Consider the following 22,667-nt stretch of genomic DNA (forward strand, 5'->3'; position numbering starts at 1 on the left):
ACAGTGGTACATCCATACAATGTAATATTATTCAGTTTAAAAAATAATAGAGCTGTCAAGTGACAAAAACGCATGAAGGATTTTTTAATGTTTATTGTTAAATGAAAGAAAACAACTTGCAAAGACTAGATACTATATGATTCCAACTTTATGACATTGTGGAAAAATGTCATAAAATAAAATATCAGCGGTTGTCAGGGAATTAGAGGGAGGGAGAAATAAATAGAACACAGGGGGTATATAGAGCAGTGAAGCTATTATTCATAATACTGCAATGGTAGATGTATGTCATTATATAGTTATCAAACCCATGGAATATACAACTGGAAGAGTGAAGCCTAATGTTAGCTATGAACTTGTAAACTAGTAAAACTGTAAATACTGGCTTATCAATTAAACAACTGTATTCCACCAATGCAGGATGTTTATAATAGGGGAAACTGCATAGGTGAGGTTAAAGGGATGTATATGAATTCTATACTTTCCATTGATTTTTCTGTAAACCTAAAACCGCTATACAAGTAACATATGTTTATTTTTGAAAAGCTTCATTTGAAAAGAGGAAGTTCTCCCAATATTCTGCCACACTCTTCCTTAGCAAAACCTCAAATTGTCTCACTAAAGGACACCTGGTAATGCACTGACATATATTAAAACAGCTGCAACAGTAAGTTGTTCATGTTCCAGAAAAGCCATGAAATAAGAAACCTAATCAGTTTTATACTATTCTCTAAGGACCACATACTTATTGGGAAAAAATGAGAAAATATTGCCCCCAGATTTGTTCTGGGTGGGGAATGATCAAATGCAGTACAAAACCAGAAAATATCGTTTCACAAGTATGAGAGAGAAGGTTAGTTGGGTAAATCAAATACTGACTGTGGGTCTCAGGTGTAAACAGTTTCTAAGCATGCAAAATACCCCAAAGACTTCTCAGCCCAGAGATTATTCCCTGGGTTATTTTTATAAATATGAATGTGCACTACAGATGAATATCTTCTCTGAGTCCTTCTAAACTTCTCATGAGTTTTTACCCTTAGACCTAAGAACACTGCTATAGGAGGTACTAAGGAAGTTCAAGATCTGCCTTTTTATGTTTCCGATGGTTTAGAAAAGTCATGCATCTAAAAGGTAAATTATAATCTGTTAGTGGTTAAAGTTGTGGATTCTACAATTTAATTCCCTGGATTTGAAGACAGTCCTCACATAAATATTAGTGATGTGACTGTGGGAATTTCTTTCAATGCCTTTATAAAATTACAATACTAATCCTAGCTATTAAATATAGTAGCTGTGACAATTTAGTAGAATAATCCATATGAAATCCTTTGAATAGCTTTAAGGAAAATGTGTGGCACATGGTAAGCAGTGATAATTATTAGCAATTATTATTTTTACCTTTACTACTATATCACTCTTCCTGTGCTCATCTGTGTGACGTATTCAATTTCCCAATGCTGGTTTATTCTGTGTAGTTTCTGTACAGCAAAGTCAGACCTTGCTGAGAGACAGACACATAAATGAAAAGCATCAGTCTTAAACGGCTAGTAACAGGGCCTCCCTGGTGACGCAAGAGGTTAAGTATCGCACTATGAAGCAGTCTGCAGCCTCTGCAGCACCAGTTCGATCCCCAGATGGCCAGGGAGAAACCACATGGCGCAGCAGCCCTCTCCTGTCTCGCCCGCTGCTCCCCTCAGCAGTGTGTTTCAGTCAGTCTGCCTGTTCTGTTCCTCACTCTGTCTCTGGTGAATCCTCTCACCCCCCACATCTCTGGCCTGTGCCCCAACTCTGGTATGCATAAATAAATCTTATATGGTGGTTACACTTCCATACTTTCAACGACAAAAAAAATTAACATCCATTACAGAGTTTTCATTAAAGTTTGTCATAAAAATTTATGATTTTCCTTTTCTGGATATCTTTTTTCCAAGGAAACATGTTAGTTGCTTTTATTTGGAGATTTTTGATTCAGAAACTTGGGCTTTGGGAATTTGACTTTATGCTATTTTTAATATTATTGTTATTTCATTTAGTTTCTTCTTCATTGTGTTAGTTGCTTTTGAAAATGCTGTGCCTTAATTCTGTTCCAAAAGAAATGTATTTATTTATTTTTTATTGAAGTTTACTGGTTTTACATACCTGTTACAGTTTTGGAAGTATAAGATCCTTCTGGTGTAGTGACAGGCACCATTAAAGCATGGCTGCCTTTTCTGAATTTTGAGAGAGAGAGAATGAATGTGAGGGAGAATAGGATCAATATTTGTTAATGATGTGCTGACATGCCCTATTTCCCTGTTAAGGGTTGAAATTATCTGAAGTGAATTTCCATTAACTCAAGGGACCATTCTTGAAATTGAAGAGGAGTTTTCCATCTACATAAGGATGTGACAGCCCCTCATGAAAAGTGGAGCCTGTGTAAATAGCAGATTTTGAAGATTTTTCTCAGATGAAACAGCATTTATTTATTACCCATAACTGAAATTTCCTAAGAGTTGCACTCAGAAAGTGTCGCTAAACATACAAGGTGACTTTGCTAAGACTACTGCATTTGATTACAAACTTGACTAATTGAATAAAGTCTCCTAGCCATGGAAAATTAGTGATTTTATATTTGAGGTATTTTTTAGAAGCTACTGTTATTTTTTATATATATATTAAAATCAAGAACCACTGCTGCTTTATTATATGCTAAACTTGGAATTTTTTTATAGTTGTTCTGCTCAGCAATTGAGGCAGATTTTGAATAACTATGGATCTTGACATTCTTTAGTGACTTCTTATTCTGAGAAAATATTTTGTACTCTGAATTTTTATTAGTCTTTTTTCACTTCATTTCATGATCCTTGATAGGTAGTAACTAATAGGGTAAGAATAATATTACTTCTTTTGCATATATGTTTAAATCTTATGTTAATTCAAAAATTTTTTCTAGGTTTCAGATGAGAGGCAGTTGAGTGGAACTGTTTTTTCTTTACTGTAGAAAAATTAGGCCAAGTGAACATATCTCACACCTTTAGAAACAAAGCTCATTCTTTTTCCACTATAGTCCACCACCTAATCCCTCCCCTCCCATTCAATTTGCATATCAAAGATAAAATTCTAATTTTCTCCAGTCTTCTACTCAGAGAAAATAAAAACAGAGAAAAATTACATTTTTTTTAAATTTGAAAGCTTATAATTAAGTTAGAAACGTAAAAAAAAATACATAAAATAATTTAAAGTTCAAAAGACATATACAAAAATTATGTGGTTATAATAATTGGCATTACAAAAAATATAATCCAACTCTTAATTTTTCTGATTCAGCTTTTTTTTCAGAGATCAAGGTATTTCATAAAAGAGAAGTGGTTTGCCTATAATCCTTCAGCTCTTTGGTAATTTTTCTTAAACCATTTTATTCTTCTACTACATCATGCCAAAATTCATGGTTAGGACTGACTAGAATGAAGGACTAAATATACATTTTCTACTATTATTCATTGTAGCTATTTTATCTGTTTTTCATGTAACAGACTTTGGCCACCTCTCTGTAACAACATCCAATTCTACATCCACTCACTTCACTGCCTTTCTGCTAACTGGAGTCCCAGGATTAGAAGACGTGCAAATCTGGATCTCAATCCCTTTCGGCTTCATGTATCTTTTGGCTGTAATAGGCAATGGGTTGGTTTTGGCTGTGGTAGCTTGGGACAGAAGCCTCCATGAGCCCATGTATCTCTTCCTGGCCATGTTGGCACTCAATGATGTCATTCTTTGTACTGTCACAGTGCCCAAAATGCTTCTCATCTTCTGGCAGGGTCCTTCTTTGTCATCATTTCCTGCCTGTCTCACACAGATGTTTTTTGTCCACGCTCTGTTCCTCTCTGAATCGGCAGTTCTGCTGGCCATGGCTTTCGATCGCTATGTGGCCATCTGTGCACCTCTCCATTATACAACCCTACTTACAGGCTCTTTGATTAGCAAGGTGGGACTGACTCTGGTGGCCCGAAGTGTGATTGTAGTCACCCCTGGAGTCCTCCTCATTCTTCGCCTGCACTTCTGCAGGAGCACCGTCATCCATCATACCTACTGTGAGAACATGGGCATAGCCAAGTTGGCCTGTAATAGCATTGCCCCTAATAGCATTTATGGACTCACCGCTGCCTTCCTCACCACAGGGCTGGACTTTGTCCTCATCTCCCTGTCCTACTGGCTAATCCTGAGAACAGTCTTCCAACTACCTTCTAAAGAGGCCAGGAGAAAAGCCTTTGGAACCTGTGGGCCTCATATTTGTGTCATCTTGATATTCTACACACTGGCCTTCTTTTCCTTCTTTACCCATCGCTTTGGAAAGCAAGTGCCCAGGCACACCCTTATCCTCCTGGCAAACCTCTACTTACTGGTGCCACCTACCATGAACCCCATTGTTTATGGAGTGAAGACAAAGGAGATAAGGGTGCGAGTACTAGGGCTCTGTAACCAATCAAAATGATATGACGGTTATGAAGCAACAAGGAGCGGGGAGGCCAGGATGGAGGACCAGTCTTAAATGTCAAGTCTAAATCAATCTGGGCTGGCAATCCCCAGAACATTTAACCTCTGGGTACATCTTAAAATATTCATATTTTCTTATGTCCGCTCTTCCTCTCATCAGGTAAACAAGAAGCTAGCAGGTAACTGGTCAGGCCCCATGAAGGGGTATGACAGTATGGCAAGGAAATAATCAGTGGAATGTCTCTACAATGGCATAGGAAATTAAAATTCCTTTGACAATGAACTATGCCAATTTTTTATGAATGGGACAAAAATGTAAACTTTATTATGAGGTCAAGCATTAGTTCTCACCCAACCTAATCAGAACATCACAGGATTCAGAATGTATAAATAATTTAATAAACAATGTTTTGAATAGATGCATGACTTAAATAAATACTAATGGATTTTATGTAACAAATTCAAAGAATTAATCATTAAAATTCTTCTTTTCCTTTCCTTTCCTTCCCTTTCATTTCCTTTCAAAAAACATTCCCTTAGCTTACAGAAAATATCTATTTCATATATGAGTTAGTACTTTAGTGTAATCAAGATCTTTTTTGGTTATGCACAATAAAAATTTACTTTTGGTTAGATTCAGTAAACAAACAAATAAGAATTTCTTATTAGCAAGGTGGGCCTACAAGTTTTGTCGTAAATTCAAGGGTATTTTGAATACCTATAATTTGGGAAGGACAAAAGGCAGACCACTCTAGGAACTTGACAGCAGGAGAGCATGAGCTTCTTTAATGGGTTGGCTCACATTATTCTACCTGAGTTGAAATGACTATAGACAAGGAATATAAATGCTCCATACTGATATTGTTAGTCCTGGACCAATCTGCTAAGCCCCTTCATATGCTCCCTTAATGATGATAGAATTGTGTCAGAGAAATTCCAAAAAAAAAAAAAAAAAGAATATGATCGCAAATGGTCAGAATTATGTTCATTGGATTCATTTGGCTCTTTGGCATGAGTACATTCAGTGTTCCTAGTTTAGCTCTCCCCAGTTAGCATTTTTGCTAACTGCTTCCTATAGTACCTATGGTATATTTTATGAACTAGAAAACATCATAACACTTGCAACGCAATCCCTTTTCTCCAACAGAAAACATGTACCACTTGGTTAATAAGCAGTAACAACGGCTTGAGGCACAGATACGAGGGTGCAAGAAAAACATATGTGTACATATTACTTATTGGGAACTATGAATCATACTCTTTTACCCTTATTTTATTTTTTCTATTTGAACAAATATAGATATGTGAATTAAGAAAATTTATTCAATTTGCCAGTTTTTTTATATAACAATGCATTCTACACTAAAACATAGTTTTGTAAATTGAAGAGTTTTATAGAGAAATTAAGAGACATATATTATTTGTCTGCTACCACAGACTTATAGGTAGTTACAATTCACATTCCTTTGATTTTTAATTTCTTGAGTGTGTTCCAATAGCACTTTATTCATGGGCACTGAAATTTGGGTTTTAGATTGTTCTCAGGTATAATGAGAAAATATTTTTTGATCGATTTCTTTCAAGCACTTAGAAATTTAGCATTCATTTTTAACTTGAATGTTGTAGAGAAGCATGTGACACACAGTTTCTGAGTCTCTGTTTTGAAATAACAATGACTTTATTGTTTTTCATAATTCTGAGCATTGACTGGGTGGTTCTCCTGAATTGTGGGGTTACCACTTACGGGGTTGCTTTCAGTGAGAGGGTATCTGCCCTGGAATGTCCAGGATGGCTTCACGCACAGGTTTCGCTGGTACTTTGTGCAAAAGCAACTTTTAAATTTAAATAAAGTGCACTTTAAAGTATCAGCAAGATAAATTTAAGCCAATGTATTATCCTCACTGGCTTCATTTGAAAGTGTCTGGGAGCTTTAAAAATTTACTGAGTTTCAACTTTCTGTAAGATTAAAATTATTTTTATAAATTAAGCAAAAGATAAAACATGGAAATTGCTTTTTTTCCTGAGGAAACTAAATCTCAAAAAGGGCAGAAAGGGGTCTTTCCTGGTGGTGCAGGTGGTTGAGCCCAGCACTGTGAAGCTGTCCGCAGCCTCTGCAGCGTGGGTTTGATTCCTGCCGGCCAAGGAGAAACCCACATGGTGTAGAGACCTCTCCTGTCTTGCCCACTGCTCCCCTCAGCAGTGTGTTTCAGTCAGTCTGCCTGTTCTGTTCCCCACTTTGTTTCTGGTGAATCCTCTCACCCTCCTGTGATTCTGGCCTGTACCCTGGTTCTTGTATAAATAAATAAATCTTTAAAAAAAAAAAGGGCAGAAAGTCTACAAGTGTTTAAAAGATGATGTTCACTTGTAATCAGGGAAATGCAAATCAAAACTACCATGAGGTACCATCTTACACCAGTGAGAATAGCACATATTAAAAAAAACTAGCAACAACAAATGTTGGCGAGGGTGTGGAGAAAAAGGAACTCTTTTACACTGTTGGTGGGAGTGCAAACTGGTCCAACCACTATGGAGAGCTTGTGGAGATTTCTGGACCTACTAAACATAGAGCTTCCATATGATCCAGCAATTCCACTCCTAGGTATTTACCCAAAGGACACAGAAACATCAATTCCAAAGAACACCTGCACCCCTATGTTTACAGCAGCACTATTTACAATAGCTAAGCTTTGGAAACAGCCCAAATGCCCAAAAATAGATGACTGGATCAAGAAGATGTAGTACATATATACCATGGAATATTACTCAGCATTCAAAAAAGATAAACACATGCAATTTGCAGCAACATGGATGGCGCTGGAAGGGATCATGCTCAGCGAAATAAGCCAAAAAGAAAAAGAAAAATACCAGATGGTCTCACTCATAGCAGGAATCTAGAAAACTTAAATAAGGGACCAGGAAAATGAATAACTATAAGAAAGTGAAAATCAAAATCAACAAAAAACTATGAACCAGAGACACTTTTTGGGGGGTGGGGGCCGGGAGAGGAGGGATTGGGTCAGAATGGGGCATTTGCAATTGTATGGGGGAATATAAAAATAAAATTTATTATTTAAAAAAAAATTTAAAAAAATACAAAAAAAAAAGATGATGTTGATGCACCATGAGAACTGACCACTTGTTCTTTTATTAAGACTTTTCCATCTTTATAAATATAGAATAAGGACTACAAGCCATTTCTATAATGAGGAAGGCAACATAAGATTCCCAGAGAAATACACAAAATCAAGAAGTTTGTGTGTGTGTGTGTGTGTGTGTGTGTGTATCTGTGTAATATAATAGGATTCAGCTATAAAGATGGACTCCTGTCATTTGCAGTAACATGAAGGAAACTAAAGGGTATTGTGCTTAGTGAAACAGGTCAAATGGAAAAAGACAAACACTTTATGATTTCACTCATAGGTGGTAGAGAAAACAAATAAATAAACTTAGGAAAATAAAAATAATTTTTTGACTATAAGACCAATTCAGTGGTTACCAGGAGAGATAGGAGAAAGGAAGGGTGTGTATATGAGGAAAAATTAGATGTGAAAGACAGATTTTGACTTTTAGTGCGAACTTAATAGTGTATCTCTTCATAGTGATTCTTAATGATGAACACCTGCAACTTACATAATGCTATAATGCAGCGATACTTCAGTAAAATATGTAGTAATATAATAAAATAATCCAATGTTATTATGATAATTGACTTAAACTTTAAGCAATGCAATTGTCCCACTGTGATTTTAAGGTAACAGAAACTTCTCAGTTTTGTGTTTCAGAACTGATCAATTTATACATCCATGTTCTAACGAAATAGATGTTTTAATCATATTGTAATCATAGGAAGGACAAGAGAGCTTCTTTCTAAGGAGCATTAGGTGCTTATCAGGCTTCATTAAGATTCCCCCAAAACATAATACTGTCATTCTCAATTTCTAAAAAATAATTGCTGTTCATTCATTAACATATTCAGTCACTCAGCAACCATATTCTATAGGGAAGAATTAACTTCATTTTGAGAATGTCTTCTAAATGTTTTGGTTAAAAATATTTTATGAATATAATATAATTTTAACAATGAATTTCAAGACCTTGTATAATTGATAATAATTTGCAAGCCAGAAGTTGAGCTATGTATGGTAAATGAAATTGAAAATCTAGTATGTGAAAGTGTAAATATATTTCTGAGAATAAAGAAATTGTCAAAACTTCATTTTTTGGAGCACAGCATTAGGAAAGATAAAAATATAGTTTATATTTTAAGTGCCTATTTTAAAAGATGATTGAACATAGTTAAATACCACTTATAAAATGCACAGCCATTAGTAATTTTTATATTTTCCTAAAATTTTCCTTTTCCCCATCAATTTTACATTTTTTATTACACCAAGAGTATTCTGTAATTTTCATGGTTATAGATCTTGCATTACTGGTAGTTGATTATCCTTTGATCAAGAAGAATACTCTGAAGTAGAGGGGTAACTAAGCATTGAATCAAAAAATAAGTTAGGAAGGGGTGAGAACAGATATAATTTCATGCACATTAAAAATACATTCCTTGTCCTAAAATTTGAAATCCTAACTTTATAAAATAGGAAGAGTCTTTTATTATATAAAATATAGATTCATGACTGATTTAGTACTCTTCCCCATACTCTTTAGTATGCAAAGTATTCATTCTTTATTCAATGATTGACTCATGTCATTAACATTATACATTCAAAATTATTTAGTGTCTTTTTTCCACTAAGCACAGTGCTGCTACAAACAGGTAAAAGCTTTTTGATGCGTGATTTCAATGGCAGCTAGAATAAGATATGTAAAAACATATTCGTTACTAAAAATAATAAAATATTGGTACATAAAAGTCATATTTAAAGTCTTCTGCTTGCCCTTCATTTATTTTTACATTCAAATGAAGACACATGAACTAAAACTATTCAATTAAATGTTCATGCTTTTAAGAAGTTTTGTATATAGAAAGGAATTCCACATGAAAATTCAGAGAAATCTGTTATCTGATTTCTGCTATTAGCAAATTACAAGGAACTATTATAAGATTAAATACATTTTTATATTTATATAGTTTACCTTAAATTATTATGTATATACACTTAAAGCAATTAATTACAATCATTGTCTTCACATGACAATATGTGGGATTTTAAAAAATTACTGAATCTCAGCTTTATATGAGATTAAAATTATTTCTAAAAATCAAATAAAATAAAAATATGGAGGTTAACTATTATTACTAAGAAAATCAAATCTCCTCAGAATGGACAGAAAAATTTCCATTTAGAAGATGATATTGATGCACCATGAGAACTTAAGACTTCTATCTGAGATGTAATATGATCTTATTTATACCAGGGTAGGAACTTCTCTGACATTAAAAAAAAATAAAATTACAAATACATTTATAATATGAGGAAGGTAATATAAGATTCCCTGACAAATATAGAAAAATCAAGAAGCAAAGAAATATGGGTTCTGCATATTCAAAGAAAACTTCATGGGGAAGTGACCTTGAATAAGGCTTAGGATTAGCAATGGCAGAGAACAGATGGAAATTATTTCCAATGCACTCTGCAGAAACACACTCATAGTTAAAGCAGAATTATGAGGCACAGGTTAAGTCAGCCTCTATAGTTCTGTGGACACCAATTCCCTCCTTAGACCCTTTCATGATGCTCTCTGGGTCTATTTCTTCCTAAGTATTCTATTGCTGGATACACTGCTGCCAACAGACCTACATCAGATAAATTGCTTATGTATTTGCATTAAGACTGATGCCATCATTATCTTGAGGACATGGCTAAGTCAAGCTAGAACTGATTTTTTTGGGGAGGAAAAGGTTGAGGATTCCTTGACGGATCTGCTTGGTCTTCACACTGTAGATAATTGGGTTGAGTACAGGTGGGACTAATAAGTAGATATTAGCCATGAAGATGTGGATGAGAGGGGTCGAGTGCTTGGCAAAACGGTGGATAATGGATAGTCCAATCATGGGCACATACAGAATGAGGACAGCACAGATGTGGGATGCACATGTGCTGAGGACCTTAAACCTTCCTTCACGGGAGGACATTTTTAACACTGAATGAAGGATGAACACATAAGACACAAAAATGCCCAGAGCATCCACACCCCACAGCATAATGACCACAGTCAACCCATATATAACATTAAATTTGATGTCAGCACAGGCAAGGCGAATAATGTCCTGGTGCAGACAGTAAGAATGAGAAAGGAGGTGGGAGCGACAGAAAGGAATGAAGGCTAGCCGGATCAGCAGTGGAATGAGGGGACAGGAACTCCTAAGCACGGCTACAATTCCAATTTTAATGATAAGTCTTGGAGTGAGAATGGTAGCATATCTTAGAGGGTGGCAGATGGCCACATACCTGTCAACAGCCATGGCCACGAGCACCGATGACTCAGTGAAGGAGAAAGCATGAATTAAAAACATTTGGACCACACAGGCGCTGAAATTGATCTCCCTGGAAATGGACCATAACACCCTGAAGAGTGTGATCATTGTGGGCGTGGACATGCACATGTCTGTGAGGGAGAGCATGGCCAGGAAGTAGTACATGGGCTCGTGGAGCCTGGAATCTGTCCGGACAATATGCAGGATGGTGCAGTTGCCCATGATTCCAACACAACAGAGGAAACAGAGTGGGATGGAAATCCAGTGGTGATATTCCTCATAGCCTGGGATACCTGTGAGATAGAATGTAGAGGACAAGGCATTGCTGGAGTTTAAGGGTGCCATAGTGCTTAGTGTTAAGCCTCAATCCAGTCTCACAATTATAATCCAAAGGGGAATGATGAAAGTTCAGCATCTGTGGAAGAAAGTATATAGTCATTGTTTACCTATAATAACCCCCAAATCTTTTCCCATATTTACTTCTGCTTTTCATTTCTTATTTGACTGTTGTGAGTTATATAATATATCCACCTAATAACCCAAGTACCTTACCTTCTGCTTTTCTGATTTAATTCAATCACCATTCCCTAAATATAGGTGATATCTTCTATGGCACACTAATGGAGTTCACACACCTCTTGTTGATAGTTTTCAGTTTATAACTTTCTTGGCAGGATTCACTAGTCTTAAATTAGTTGCCTCTTTATTCTCCTATTGATTTCTGCAGTAATCAACACAACATGGCTTTTTCTGTCTGAGCTTGATAGTTTTTTCAAAATGCTAGAACTTTCCAGCACTTTTTTTTTTTTTTTGTGAATCTGGATAAAGAGTATTTTATTTTATTTTTTTTTATGTAAGGGAAATGAGTTTTATTTTATTTTATTTTTTTTAATAATAAATTTTATTTTTATATTCCCCATACAATTGCAGCCCCCCCATTCTGACCCCAATCCCTCCCCTCCCGCCCCCGCCCCCCTAAAAGTGTCTCTGGTTCATAGTTTTTTGTTGATTTTGATTTTCACTTTCTTATAGTTATTCATTTTCCTGGACCCTTATTTAAGTTTTCTAGATTCCTGCTATGAGGGAGACCATCTGGTATTTTTCTTTTTCTTTTTGGCTTATTTCGCTGAGCATGAGCCCTTCCGGCACCATCCATGTTGCTGCAAATTGCATGTGTTTATCTTTTTTGAATGCTGAGTAATATTCCATGGTATATATGGACCACATCTTCTTGATCCAGTCATCTATTTTTGGGCATTTGGGTTGTTTCCAAAGCTTAGCTATTGTAAACAGTGCTGCTATAAACATAGGTGTGCAGGTGTTCTTTGGAATTGATGTTTCTGTGTCCTTTGGGTAAATACCTAGGAGTGGAATTGCTGGATCATATGAACTTTCCAGCACTTTATAGAACTCCGGCAATTGTTTGTCAGCATGCCTTTATTCTTATTAACATAACTCCATTTTACAATGAGTTTACACACAAGCCTCATCTATATAGTCCTCCATCTAATATTAATTTTGTCTTGTCTTAACATTCCCAAAACTAAATATAGGTTAAAATAACTTTAAATGGAAAATTTGTGAATCTTAAAATAATGATAAAATATATTTTCAAGTATATTCTTATTACACTAATCTATACAATTTAAACAATGTAGAATTGATTAACCCTGATTTTAAGCTGTTCAGGAACTTCTTCCTACTATGTTTCAGAAGTGATCAATCATTTAAAGAATGCTTCTTTCCAACAAAAATGCAAAAGGCTAGCCCGGGCTTGTGAAAAGTCAAAGAATAAATTCATGACACAAAGAAAATAATTGCAAAAATATAATGCTTAGTAAAGCCTTATTAGCATAACCTTAACAATAAATTTGATCTACTCAGACCAAATGCAAACAAAATGATTTGCCTAACTTAGTCCAGTACTTCTTTGCTGGTAATGTAAAATTTCTGAAGGAAGAAAAATGAATGACATCTCAAAATTTCACTTTTTCATCACTGCAAGCATCCGTACACCAAAGCACTGTATTGAGAATTTATAAGCATTGACATAGATTAATTTCCATGATAAATTAATAATTTGACATACTTTTTGTCTTGTAAAGTCTATTGCACCCTTTGGGTCACTCGAATCTCACATAATCTCATCTTTTTATGCAGACAAATCCTGAATGCAATGGATATTTAATAATGCCAATTTTCTAGGAAATAAAAGCCCCATAATAAAAAAAGTAGACAACTAAATTCCAGAGTTAAATTCAATCATTCTGAGATCATATTATAATTAAATTCTGTTCACATTTTGTGCAACCTGGACTACAGAGATATGTACTTCAATCTTTACAACATAGTGTGCAGGTGATGGGGCTAGGTTATCGGAAGAACATATGAATAAATTTATGTGTGCTGCTAAAAGAGTCAGATCCATTAGGTGGACAGTTTGAGCCTTTGGTTTTTTTTTTTCAAAGATTTATTTATGCATACAAAATCTGGGATACAGGCCAGAGGTGTGGGGGGTGAGAGGATTCACCAGGGACAGAGTGGGGAGCAGAACAGGCAGATTGACTGAAGTACACTGCTGAGGGGAGAAGTGGGAGAATAAGGAGAGGTCGGCTGTGCCATGTGGGTTACTCCCTAACTCAGGCTGCCACAGAGGGCAGTCTCAGTGTTAGCACTGAGACTTAAACCTTAGGCCACAAGGGAAACCCAACACTTCTTGGTTTTTAATTTTAGAAAAGATGAAATTTTGTGCCATTTCAAAGTGCCTCCTCTATATAAACCAAAGACACTCACAATTTGACAAGATTTTGCTATGGATTAAAGGCAATATTGTAGGAAGAATAGTAGCATAGGTCTTTCTTATAGTGTCCATGGCATAATGATGATGATGCTGAAGACTTACCTGACAATAATTACAACAAAAAGCAACAGTAATTCTTTTTTTAATGTTTAATATATTTTTCTTTATATAATTCTTACATCATTTTTCATTTTTGCACAATGTATGCATTTTCATTTTGGTTATAGTCCCCATACAATTCCACCCTTCTTATTTTGATCCTAATCCTTCCTCTCCTCCACCCCTCCCCTGTAGTGTGTCTCTGGTTTATAGTTGCTTGTTGATTTTGAAAAAGCAATAATAATTCTTTGAAGGATGAAGAGTAGGAGGAGAATATGGAAAGAGTCTATAATATCATCCCATAAAGGACAACACTATAAATTAACATGTCCAAAAGCAACCAAGGCAGACTGAGGAACTGAAAGTCACTGCATCACTTTCATCAAGAGAAGTTTCCATTCAGCCAGAAATATGAATTATAGTGACATTATCTATGTTATAAATATTTTAATTCCAATTTTGGACTTGGGAGAGGGAAAGTGCAGATTCCTGGGGTGATTGGGAAATCTGATCAAGAAAAGGAAATTTATGAGATTTCATTAAGATAGGAATCTAAGAAACCCTATTAGCATTCTGAGTTTACACTATTTATATTAACTATGCCCCATGTGGTATGCCTGTTATTGCACCATCCCATCCATTTTAGTCCAGGAATTTGGGGGCAATCCTAATCTCAATGCTTCTGATCCTTTCCTAGTTTTTATGGTAACTTCCACCAATTCCCAGAGGAGAATGGAGTTAAGAGCTAGTTTATAAACATAAAAATCAAAAGGACTTATAAAGTGGAGTTTAGGCATCCGAGTCATAATTAATGTCACACAAAAACTATTGCAATTTGGTACTGAGAGTGACTTTGAAGGTTATTTGATCTAATCAAAACCTGATTATAGGTTTATTTGGAAACAGTCTTCATCTTGTAAGCATCATACCACACACAGAGAGACTACTTACTATGACAGTTCACCTACGCTAGCCTGCAAGAAAATTCTGATCTGACTTGAATACTACGGAAATGAACACGAACAATAAAGGTTGTTCTGGAGGTGATTATGTCCTGCGATGGGCTGAAAACCTCTGCCTTCTTGGCTCAGGCTCCTATTCCCCTTCCCACACTTTGGGGGTTTGTATTCCCTTGTTTTGCCTCAAACATCCCCCTGGCTATTTCCTATTTCCTCCCACTTTTATTTTCCCAGGCCTCACGTACTTGGTAGAATAGCTCCTCTTGCCATGAGACACCTTTCCAGTTCTCAGCAAGGATGAGTTAATAAGTCTTCTTTATTCCCTCGAGATGTAAATCCCCAGGACAGAGGTTGGACAATGGCTGTAACCCTATAGATGCCACCACTTCAATTTATGTCATTTGCAAGATCCTCCCTTAACCATCCAGAATGTGGCAAGATATTGTCTTATGGGAATACAGGGTTAAGGGCTATAGGGACTCTCTAGAGTGTATAGTGTCAATATCTGGAGGAGATATTTGTGTCTATACATACACAACTTGATCACACAAGATAATATAAGTAAAAGTATCAGTTAACTTATAAGTCCATATACAAATGAGAAATAGATCTGCAGTCATATTGTGATTCTAGGCAGGAACATTAGAGCTTCTTTATTTTAAGAACAAGAAATGTTTAACAGTCTTTATTATGGTTCCCACCAACTATATTTTATAGTGAAGAATTATCTTCATTTTGAGAAAATGTGTTTTCTACATGTTTTACTACATGCATATTATGAATACAACTGTTAATAAATTGGGTTTCTAAGTAGCTTCCACTTAAAATATTTTCAGCAGAATGTAAAATTATATTCTAGGTTGTGATAAATGAAATGCAGTTCTGTGAGCAAAACAAAAAGGCTAATATCTTTTATTTTTTTGGAATGCACATAGTATAAAAGGAATGTTCCATATCTACAAATTAGACAGCATGTTGTATTTCATTTTCTTACTTTAAAGGTGCTTGTTTGTAATTATATGCTACCTACAAAAGAATAGTAGATGTCAATGCTCACACTCTCAAAATTATCCTTATTCCTCTCAATTTCATTTTGCTTATGCTTCAATCCAAAAGTTTTATCTACTTTTGATATTCATGTATCTTGACTAACTTTTGATTGTTATTCCTTTGGTAAAGGTGAATGTGCTGAAGGACATGGATTATTGGAGCTAGAGATGGTTCTAAGAAATAGGATAAAGAGGTGAGGAAAAGACATTTAAATCAAAATCAGACTGAAAACATTGGTTCATGGAAAATCTGGTTGTACAACACATGCTGAAATGTGAATTCATAGGTTTTATTTTAGTCAGATCTCTTCCATCATTTGAAATGTAGACTCATTGACAGGTTGGGTATCTTCCTCCAAGTTTTTCTTCTTTGAAATCTCTAAACTAGTTATTCTTTATTCAAAAATGTATCCATTTCTTTATAATTTATACATTTAATAATTACTGGGTGTCTCTTTATGTTAGGCAAAGTGCTGATTTATAGCTACCAAAGTAGCTATAAAAAGATCTTAGAAAATAGAACTTATTACTAAGATTTTTGGAAATAGGAACTATAATATGCAATATAGTCAAGGAACTTAGTGGATAAGTAGCATTGAATAAAGACTGGGATTAGAAATGAGAATAGATGGAAATTATTTTTAACATATCCCACACTAACATATTCATATTTAAAAAAAGATTATGAGGCACATGTTAACTCAAGCTATATAATTCTACTGGTCAACATCTTTCCCTTGAACACTTTCACAATGCTCTTAGACTCTATCTCTGCTCCTTAAGCATCTATTGTTGGTGACACTGCTGCCAACATACCAACTTCAAATTCCTATGTATTTACATCACAAAGACTGATGCCAACATTAACTTGAAACATGGCTATGTCACATTGGAATTGATTTTTTTGGGAACAGCATGTGGAGGATTCCTTGGCGAATCTGCTTGGTCTTCACACTGTAGATGATTGGGTTGAGCACAGGTGGGACTAATAAGTAGATATTAGCCATGAAGATATGGATAAGGGGGGAAGAGTGTTTGAAATAACGATGGACAATAGATAATCCAATCATGGGCACATACAGAATGAGCACAGCACAGATGTGGGATGCACATGTGCTGAGGGCCTTAAGCCTTCCCTCCCTAGATGATATTTTTAATACTGAGTGAAGAATGAACACATAAGACACAAAAATACCTAGAGAGTCCACACCCCACAGTGCAGTCATCAGAAACAACCCAAATATAACATTAAACTTGACATCAGCACAGGCAAGGCGGATCATGTCTTGGTGCAGACAGTAAGAATGAGAAAGGAGGTGGGAACGGCAGTAGGGTAATAAGGCCAGCCTGATTAGAGGTGGAATGACAGGAAAGGCACTTCTAAGGAAGGCTGCAATTCCAATTTTAATGATAAGTCTTGGAGTGAGAATGGTAGCATATCTTAGAGGGTGGCAGATGGCTACATACCTGTCAACAGCCATGGCCAAGAGTACTGATGACTCAGTGAAGGAGAAGGTGTGAATGAAAAACATTTGAACCACACAGGCGCTGAAATTGATCTCCCTGGAAATGGACCACAACACCCTGAAGAGTGTGATCATTGTGGGTATGGACATGCACATGTCCGTGAGGGAAAGCATGGCCAGGAAGTAGTACATGGGCTCGTGGAGTCTGGAATCTGTCCGGACAATATGCAGGATGGTGAAGTTGCCCATTACTCCAATAAGACAAAGGAGACAGAATGGGATGGAAATCCAGTGGTGATATTCCTCATAGCCTGGGATACCTGTGAGATAGAATGTGGATAACCAGGTATTGCTGGAGTTTAAGAATGCCATAGTGCTTAGTGTTAAGCCTCAATCTAATCTGATAATCACACTCCAGTGGGGAAGGCAATGAGAAGGTCAACATCTGTATCAGGAAATGAAAAAAAACAAAAACAGAACAAAACTTCAGTGCCTATTTGTAATTGGTCTAAATCTATGCATTCAATTTTGCTTTGCCTTTCTTCATTATGTTGCTGAGTGTTGTCATTTAATTAATATACCACCATCTTTGCTACAGCACATTCTTTCTGTTCCCGGATGCAGACCCATCAATATTTTACCAAAATACAAAGGTGCTTCTTCTAAAAACAGCACCCAGAACAGAACCCACACAGCATTTTCAAGACTGCTTTTAACTTTTACATTTATATTCAGGAACATTCTCATTCCGGGTTACTGGTCTACATTTGCATTTTTATAACCTCTCTGTGATTTATACAAAAATGTCTTTTCAGTATGAAATACTCTAAGAGTGAAACAACTTTCAAGGTGATCTTTATATTATTCAAGCAAATATTGTTCGTGTTTTTACTAATCTCTGGTTCTAAAATTGGCAAGTGGTTTGTTCGTCACTCATGGTCATTACTACTATCAATTTGGGCTTAACAACTTTCCCAGGAGTTAAATACAGGTTAAAAGAAAAGTATATCAAGGAAGGATAATTCAAGAAATAATCATTAGAAAATATTTAATTTTACAGTAGCGATCTTGTTATAATCGTCTCTACAACTCAAGAAAATATAATTGACTGATTTAAATGTGTAGTAACTTCCTTCCTTTCTATTGTGTTTCAGCACTTGTCAATTAATTTTTTCTTTGTTCTAAATTTTCATTTAATGAAATGTTCTTAATTTTCATTTAATTTTCTTTCTTCAATAACACAAGTGGAAAATGACACATAGATAGGTCTTGGAGAGGGATTGAGAGAAACTCCTAACTCAGAAAAGAAAAAAGTAGGAGTGAACACTAAATAACAAAAATACATAAAATGCTCAATAAAAGCCTATTGGGATCTGACCTTGCACTAAATCTGTTCTACTCTGATCAAATGTGAGCACAAATATATTCCTTAACTTAACCAGTACTCCTTTTATTGTAAGGAAATTCTCTGAAGTAAAAAAAAAAAATAAAAACCTCTTAAAATTTCACTTTTTTTTTTTTATCACTTGTAAACCACCATCCTCACCAAAATGCTGTTTGTGATTTTACAGACTGTAAGACAGATTACTTGCTACTGAACATTACTAAATTAATTATCTTGCTGTCTTGTAAAGGCTGCTTTGTCCCCTTAGTACACTCAAATCCACCACAGTCTCATCCAATTCCATGCTGATAAAATTTGAATGCAATTGATATTTGCCAGGGATGCTTAACAATACCAATTTCTTTAAAATAGAAAACCTATAATCAAGAAATCAAACATGTCAATTACAGGGTTAAGTTTAGTCTTCCAGAATGATCACATAGTTATTAAATTCTACCAACCTATTGCACAAATCAGTACTTATGGCCCTACCTTTTCCCTTCTTCTATCTGATTTATTATGACACACATATTTCTGGTTCCCCAAGCTGGGCTTATCTGCTTTTCCTTGTTTTTACACACTTACACTCAATATATATCCAATGCCCAGATTGTCCAATATTATCTCATATTTCTTGTGGATTATTTTCCAATTTCTCAGCCATAATTCAATTTAGCAGTCCTACTTCTTTTCATCTCATAGCTTACATTTCAGATGATTTCTCTCATTTTATAGCATCTCTCACTACCAAGAAGCAGTAAACATGAAGCTTAATCTGACTGGAGGCCCGTCTGAAGAAACTCCAGTCACCTCCATGATGTCTTACTGAGCATATAATGAGACAATTGCCCACCATGTTTTTACCTGGGAACAAGTTTATACACTGTTTCTTGGTTCTGCTAATACTTAAACAGTTACATTCTGATATAATCTTCTGGTATATAGTCCAACACTTGCTTATATATTAATTTTGAACAAATGACTTTTCACTCTCTATTCCAAATTTGGCCCCACTGAAATCTGATGATAATAGTATTTCCAGAGGATTGTGCTAAGGATTAAAGGTGATATTTGAATAAATACTGAGGTGACCACAAAATAATGGTGATGATGATAGTATAGATTGGTAGGAGGACAGTAATAATATCAATAACAACAGTATTTTTGACTTATTATTGGAGGAATAATGACAGTATGAAGTATGCTCCCGTAGTGAGAACAATGAGGGGACTTATAACAGAAAAACGAAGCATGTAGGTTGAGGAGAGGGAAATGAATCATAAAAGTTTCACCTCCCTTTTACCCAGTTAAGAATTAGTATAGACAAAAACATGAAGTTTTTCATAATCTTTTTGTGTAACTTAAGACATCCTTAAATTATGAATACCTTAATTACATATTTTTCATTATATTAATAACTCTGATTTGGGGGAAATATACAGATTCCTGGGTAGAATGGGAAATCTAGACCTAGAAAAGACCTAGAAAAGAAATGAGATTTCTGGGATTTCACTAAGAATGGAATCTGAGCAACCATATTAACGTTCCAATTTACCACTATAGATATTCATTAAGTCACATATATTCATTTGTTCCACCTTTTCATCCATCTATTATTCTAAAACCCTATACATTGTAGTACAGGAATGTTGATACTTCCAAATGCTTTTGATTCTGATTCTATAATTTCAAATGCTTTCATGACTTTGGAATATTTTCCACCTATCCGCAGTGGAGACTGGAATTAGTTTATTAGTCAAAAATCAAAAGGACTTATGAAGTGAGGTTTAGAGATTTGACCTGCAATTAATGTCACATAAAAATTACTGCAACTGGGTACTGAAATGGACCTTGAAGATTATCTCATGTAATCACGACCATAGTATAAAATTCTTCTGGTTATTTGAAAAGTCTTCACCTTGTGTAAGCATCACACCCATGCACAGAAAGGAAACCTCTTACTGTCACAGTCTGGGTTACCAAGGCTAACCTGCATGGATATTCTGATCTGATTTGAATGCTATGGAAATGGACATGAACAATAACGCTGTTCTGGAGGAGATTATGCCCTGAGATAGAATGAGAACCTCTGCCTTCTTGGCCCAGGCTCCTGTTCCCCTTCCCACACTTTGGGGGTTTGTATTCCCTTCTTTTGCCTCAAATATCCCCCTTGCTATTTCCTATTTCCTCCCACTTTTATTTTCCCAGGCCTCACGTACTCGGTAGAATAGCTCCTCTTGCCATGAGACACCTTTCCAGTTCACAGCAAGGATGAGTTAATAAGTCTTTTTTGTTCCCCCGAGATGTAAGTCTCTAGAACACAGATTGGACAATGGCTGTAACCCTGTAGGTGCCACCACTTCAATTTATGGCATTTGTAAGATCCTCTCCTCACCATCTAGACTGTGGCAGGATATTGACTTATGGGAATACAGGGGATGAGGGCTATATGGACCCTCGTGGCAATATTCACATTGTCTTCACATCTTTCCTTAACACAACCATTTTTGCTTTTTTTTTCATATGATACCAAAAACATGATCTAATTTCTTGTTTATACATCAGGATTTTATTTTTAGTTATTATTTGGGTCAGTGCTAATAATGTCTGCGGGAGTTGGAAAATTAGAAATCACGATAAGAAATAGCATAATTATGTATGGGCACACATATAGCTGAATTAAATCCAGACACCAGAAATAATTTGAAAACAGTCTTCACCTTGTGTAAACATCACATCCAGAGTCCATGCAGAGAGGAGACTACTGCCATAGTCTTGGAAATTGTAGATGTACTCCATGTGCCTGAAATTTGAAATCTTATTTTTTAGCTACTAGTATCTCTTTTATTTTACACAATGTAACTCTTGACAGGCCTATGTTTGCCACAAAGATTTATTGCTGTACCAAACTATTTTTTTTAACAATGATTGAATAATTTCTTAATCATTTATTTGTTCTGTAACAAACTATTGTAAAACATTATTTATTCAATAACTATTGATTCCCTTTTATAACTATAGTATAGAATTGGACAGACACTGGTTGAAGAATAAGTCCTATGTAACTGGCTTAAGATATGTGAAAATACATTACATATTATTAAGAAAAAAACAATATTGGGAGCTGTAACACATGTTTACAAACTTCTTTTTTTCACTTTCAGTTATTTTTGTCTTCATCTATAAATATACAAGCTAAAGAAATTAAATTGGGTAGGTTCATATAAGTCTATGCTTTGTCACATTAGATAATTTCAGAGTAATAAGAAAAGATAGGTTTGTAAAAGCATTCTAGATTAAAATTTAAAAACCTATATTTTCATTTTCCTGCTATCAAGAACTTATAAGTAGGTATAATTCAGAATTACATCAATTTTACATTTAGAAACTATTAGATCCCAAATTATGATCCAGATTTTTAAAAACCAATAGATTTCAATTGCTGTTTTTATATAACAATAACTGAGGGCTTTTTTATCCTGTGGGTCAGCTTTCTACAAAATTAATATTGTTTCTAAAAATTAAGTAAAAATAAATGAATAAAGAGGTTGCCACTTTGTATCCCTGAGAAAAACAAATCTCAAAAGGGCATAAAATACATAAATATTGAAAGATGACCCTCGTGCAACATGGGGATTTATATCTTGTGATTTGGGTACAAAAATGATTTTAAATTAAGATAATATTTTTTCTATCTTCATGAAAATAGAGAAAAAACAGATTAAAAACACATTTATATAATAAGCATTACAATATAAAATGCCCTGAAAAATATTCAAAATTAAAAACCAGGAAATGTGGATTCAGTATATTCAAGGAAAACTTCATGGAGAGGTGACCTTGAATAAGAGTTGATATAAGAAATGAGAGAGAAAGGAGGTAAATTATTCCCAACACACTCTATAGTAACACATTTATAGTTAAAGCATATTTATGAGAGACATGTTAAGTTCATCCCTTTACTGCCAGTGGACACCAGCTCTCTCCTTAGGACCCTTTCA

At 35.2% G+C, this 22,667-nt stretch overlaps 3 protein-coding genes across 3 annotated transcripts; 1 reads left to right on the forward strand and 2 right to left on the reverse strand.

Moving 5' to 3' along the window:
* Positions 1-1,118: 1,118 nt before the first annotated feature.
* On the forward strand, positions 1,119-4,471 carry LOC311179572 (olfactory receptor 52Z1P-like; the record flags this gene model as incomplete). Its single annotated transcript, XM_084246865.1, has 2 exons — positions 1,119-1,131; positions 3,513-4,471. The coding sequence occupies 2 exons, from the start codon at positions 1,119-1,121 to the stop codon at positions 4,469-4,471; spliced, it is 972 nt and encodes a 323-aa protein (XP_084102991.1).
* Positions 4,472-10,294: 5,823 nt separating this feature from the next.
* LOC311179632 (olfactory receptor 51G2-like) lies at positions 10,295-11,254 on the reverse strand (the record flags this gene model as incomplete). Its single annotated transcript, XM_084246993.1, has 1 exon — positions 10,295-11,254. One exon carries the CDS (start codon positions 11,252-11,254, stop codon positions 10,295-10,297), a length of 960 nt encoding a protein of 319 aa, XP_084103119.1.
* Positions 11,255-16,700: 5,446 nt separating this feature from the next.
* LOC311179703 (olfactory receptor 51L1-like) lies at positions 16,701-17,654 on the reverse strand (the record flags this gene model as incomplete). Its single annotated transcript, XM_084247122.1, has 1 exon — positions 16,701-17,654. One exon carries the CDS (start codon positions 17,652-17,654, stop codon positions 16,701-16,703), a length of 954 nt encoding a protein of 317 aa, XP_084103248.1.
* Between the last annotated feature and the right edge of the window lie 5,013 nt (positions 17,655-22,667).

Source organism: Talpa europaea, assembly GCF_964194135.1.
Source record: "Talpa europaea genome assembly, chromosome: 1".
Lineage (NCBI taxonomy): Eukaryota > Metazoa > Chordata > Mammalia > Eulipotyphla > Talpidae > Talpa > Talpa europaea.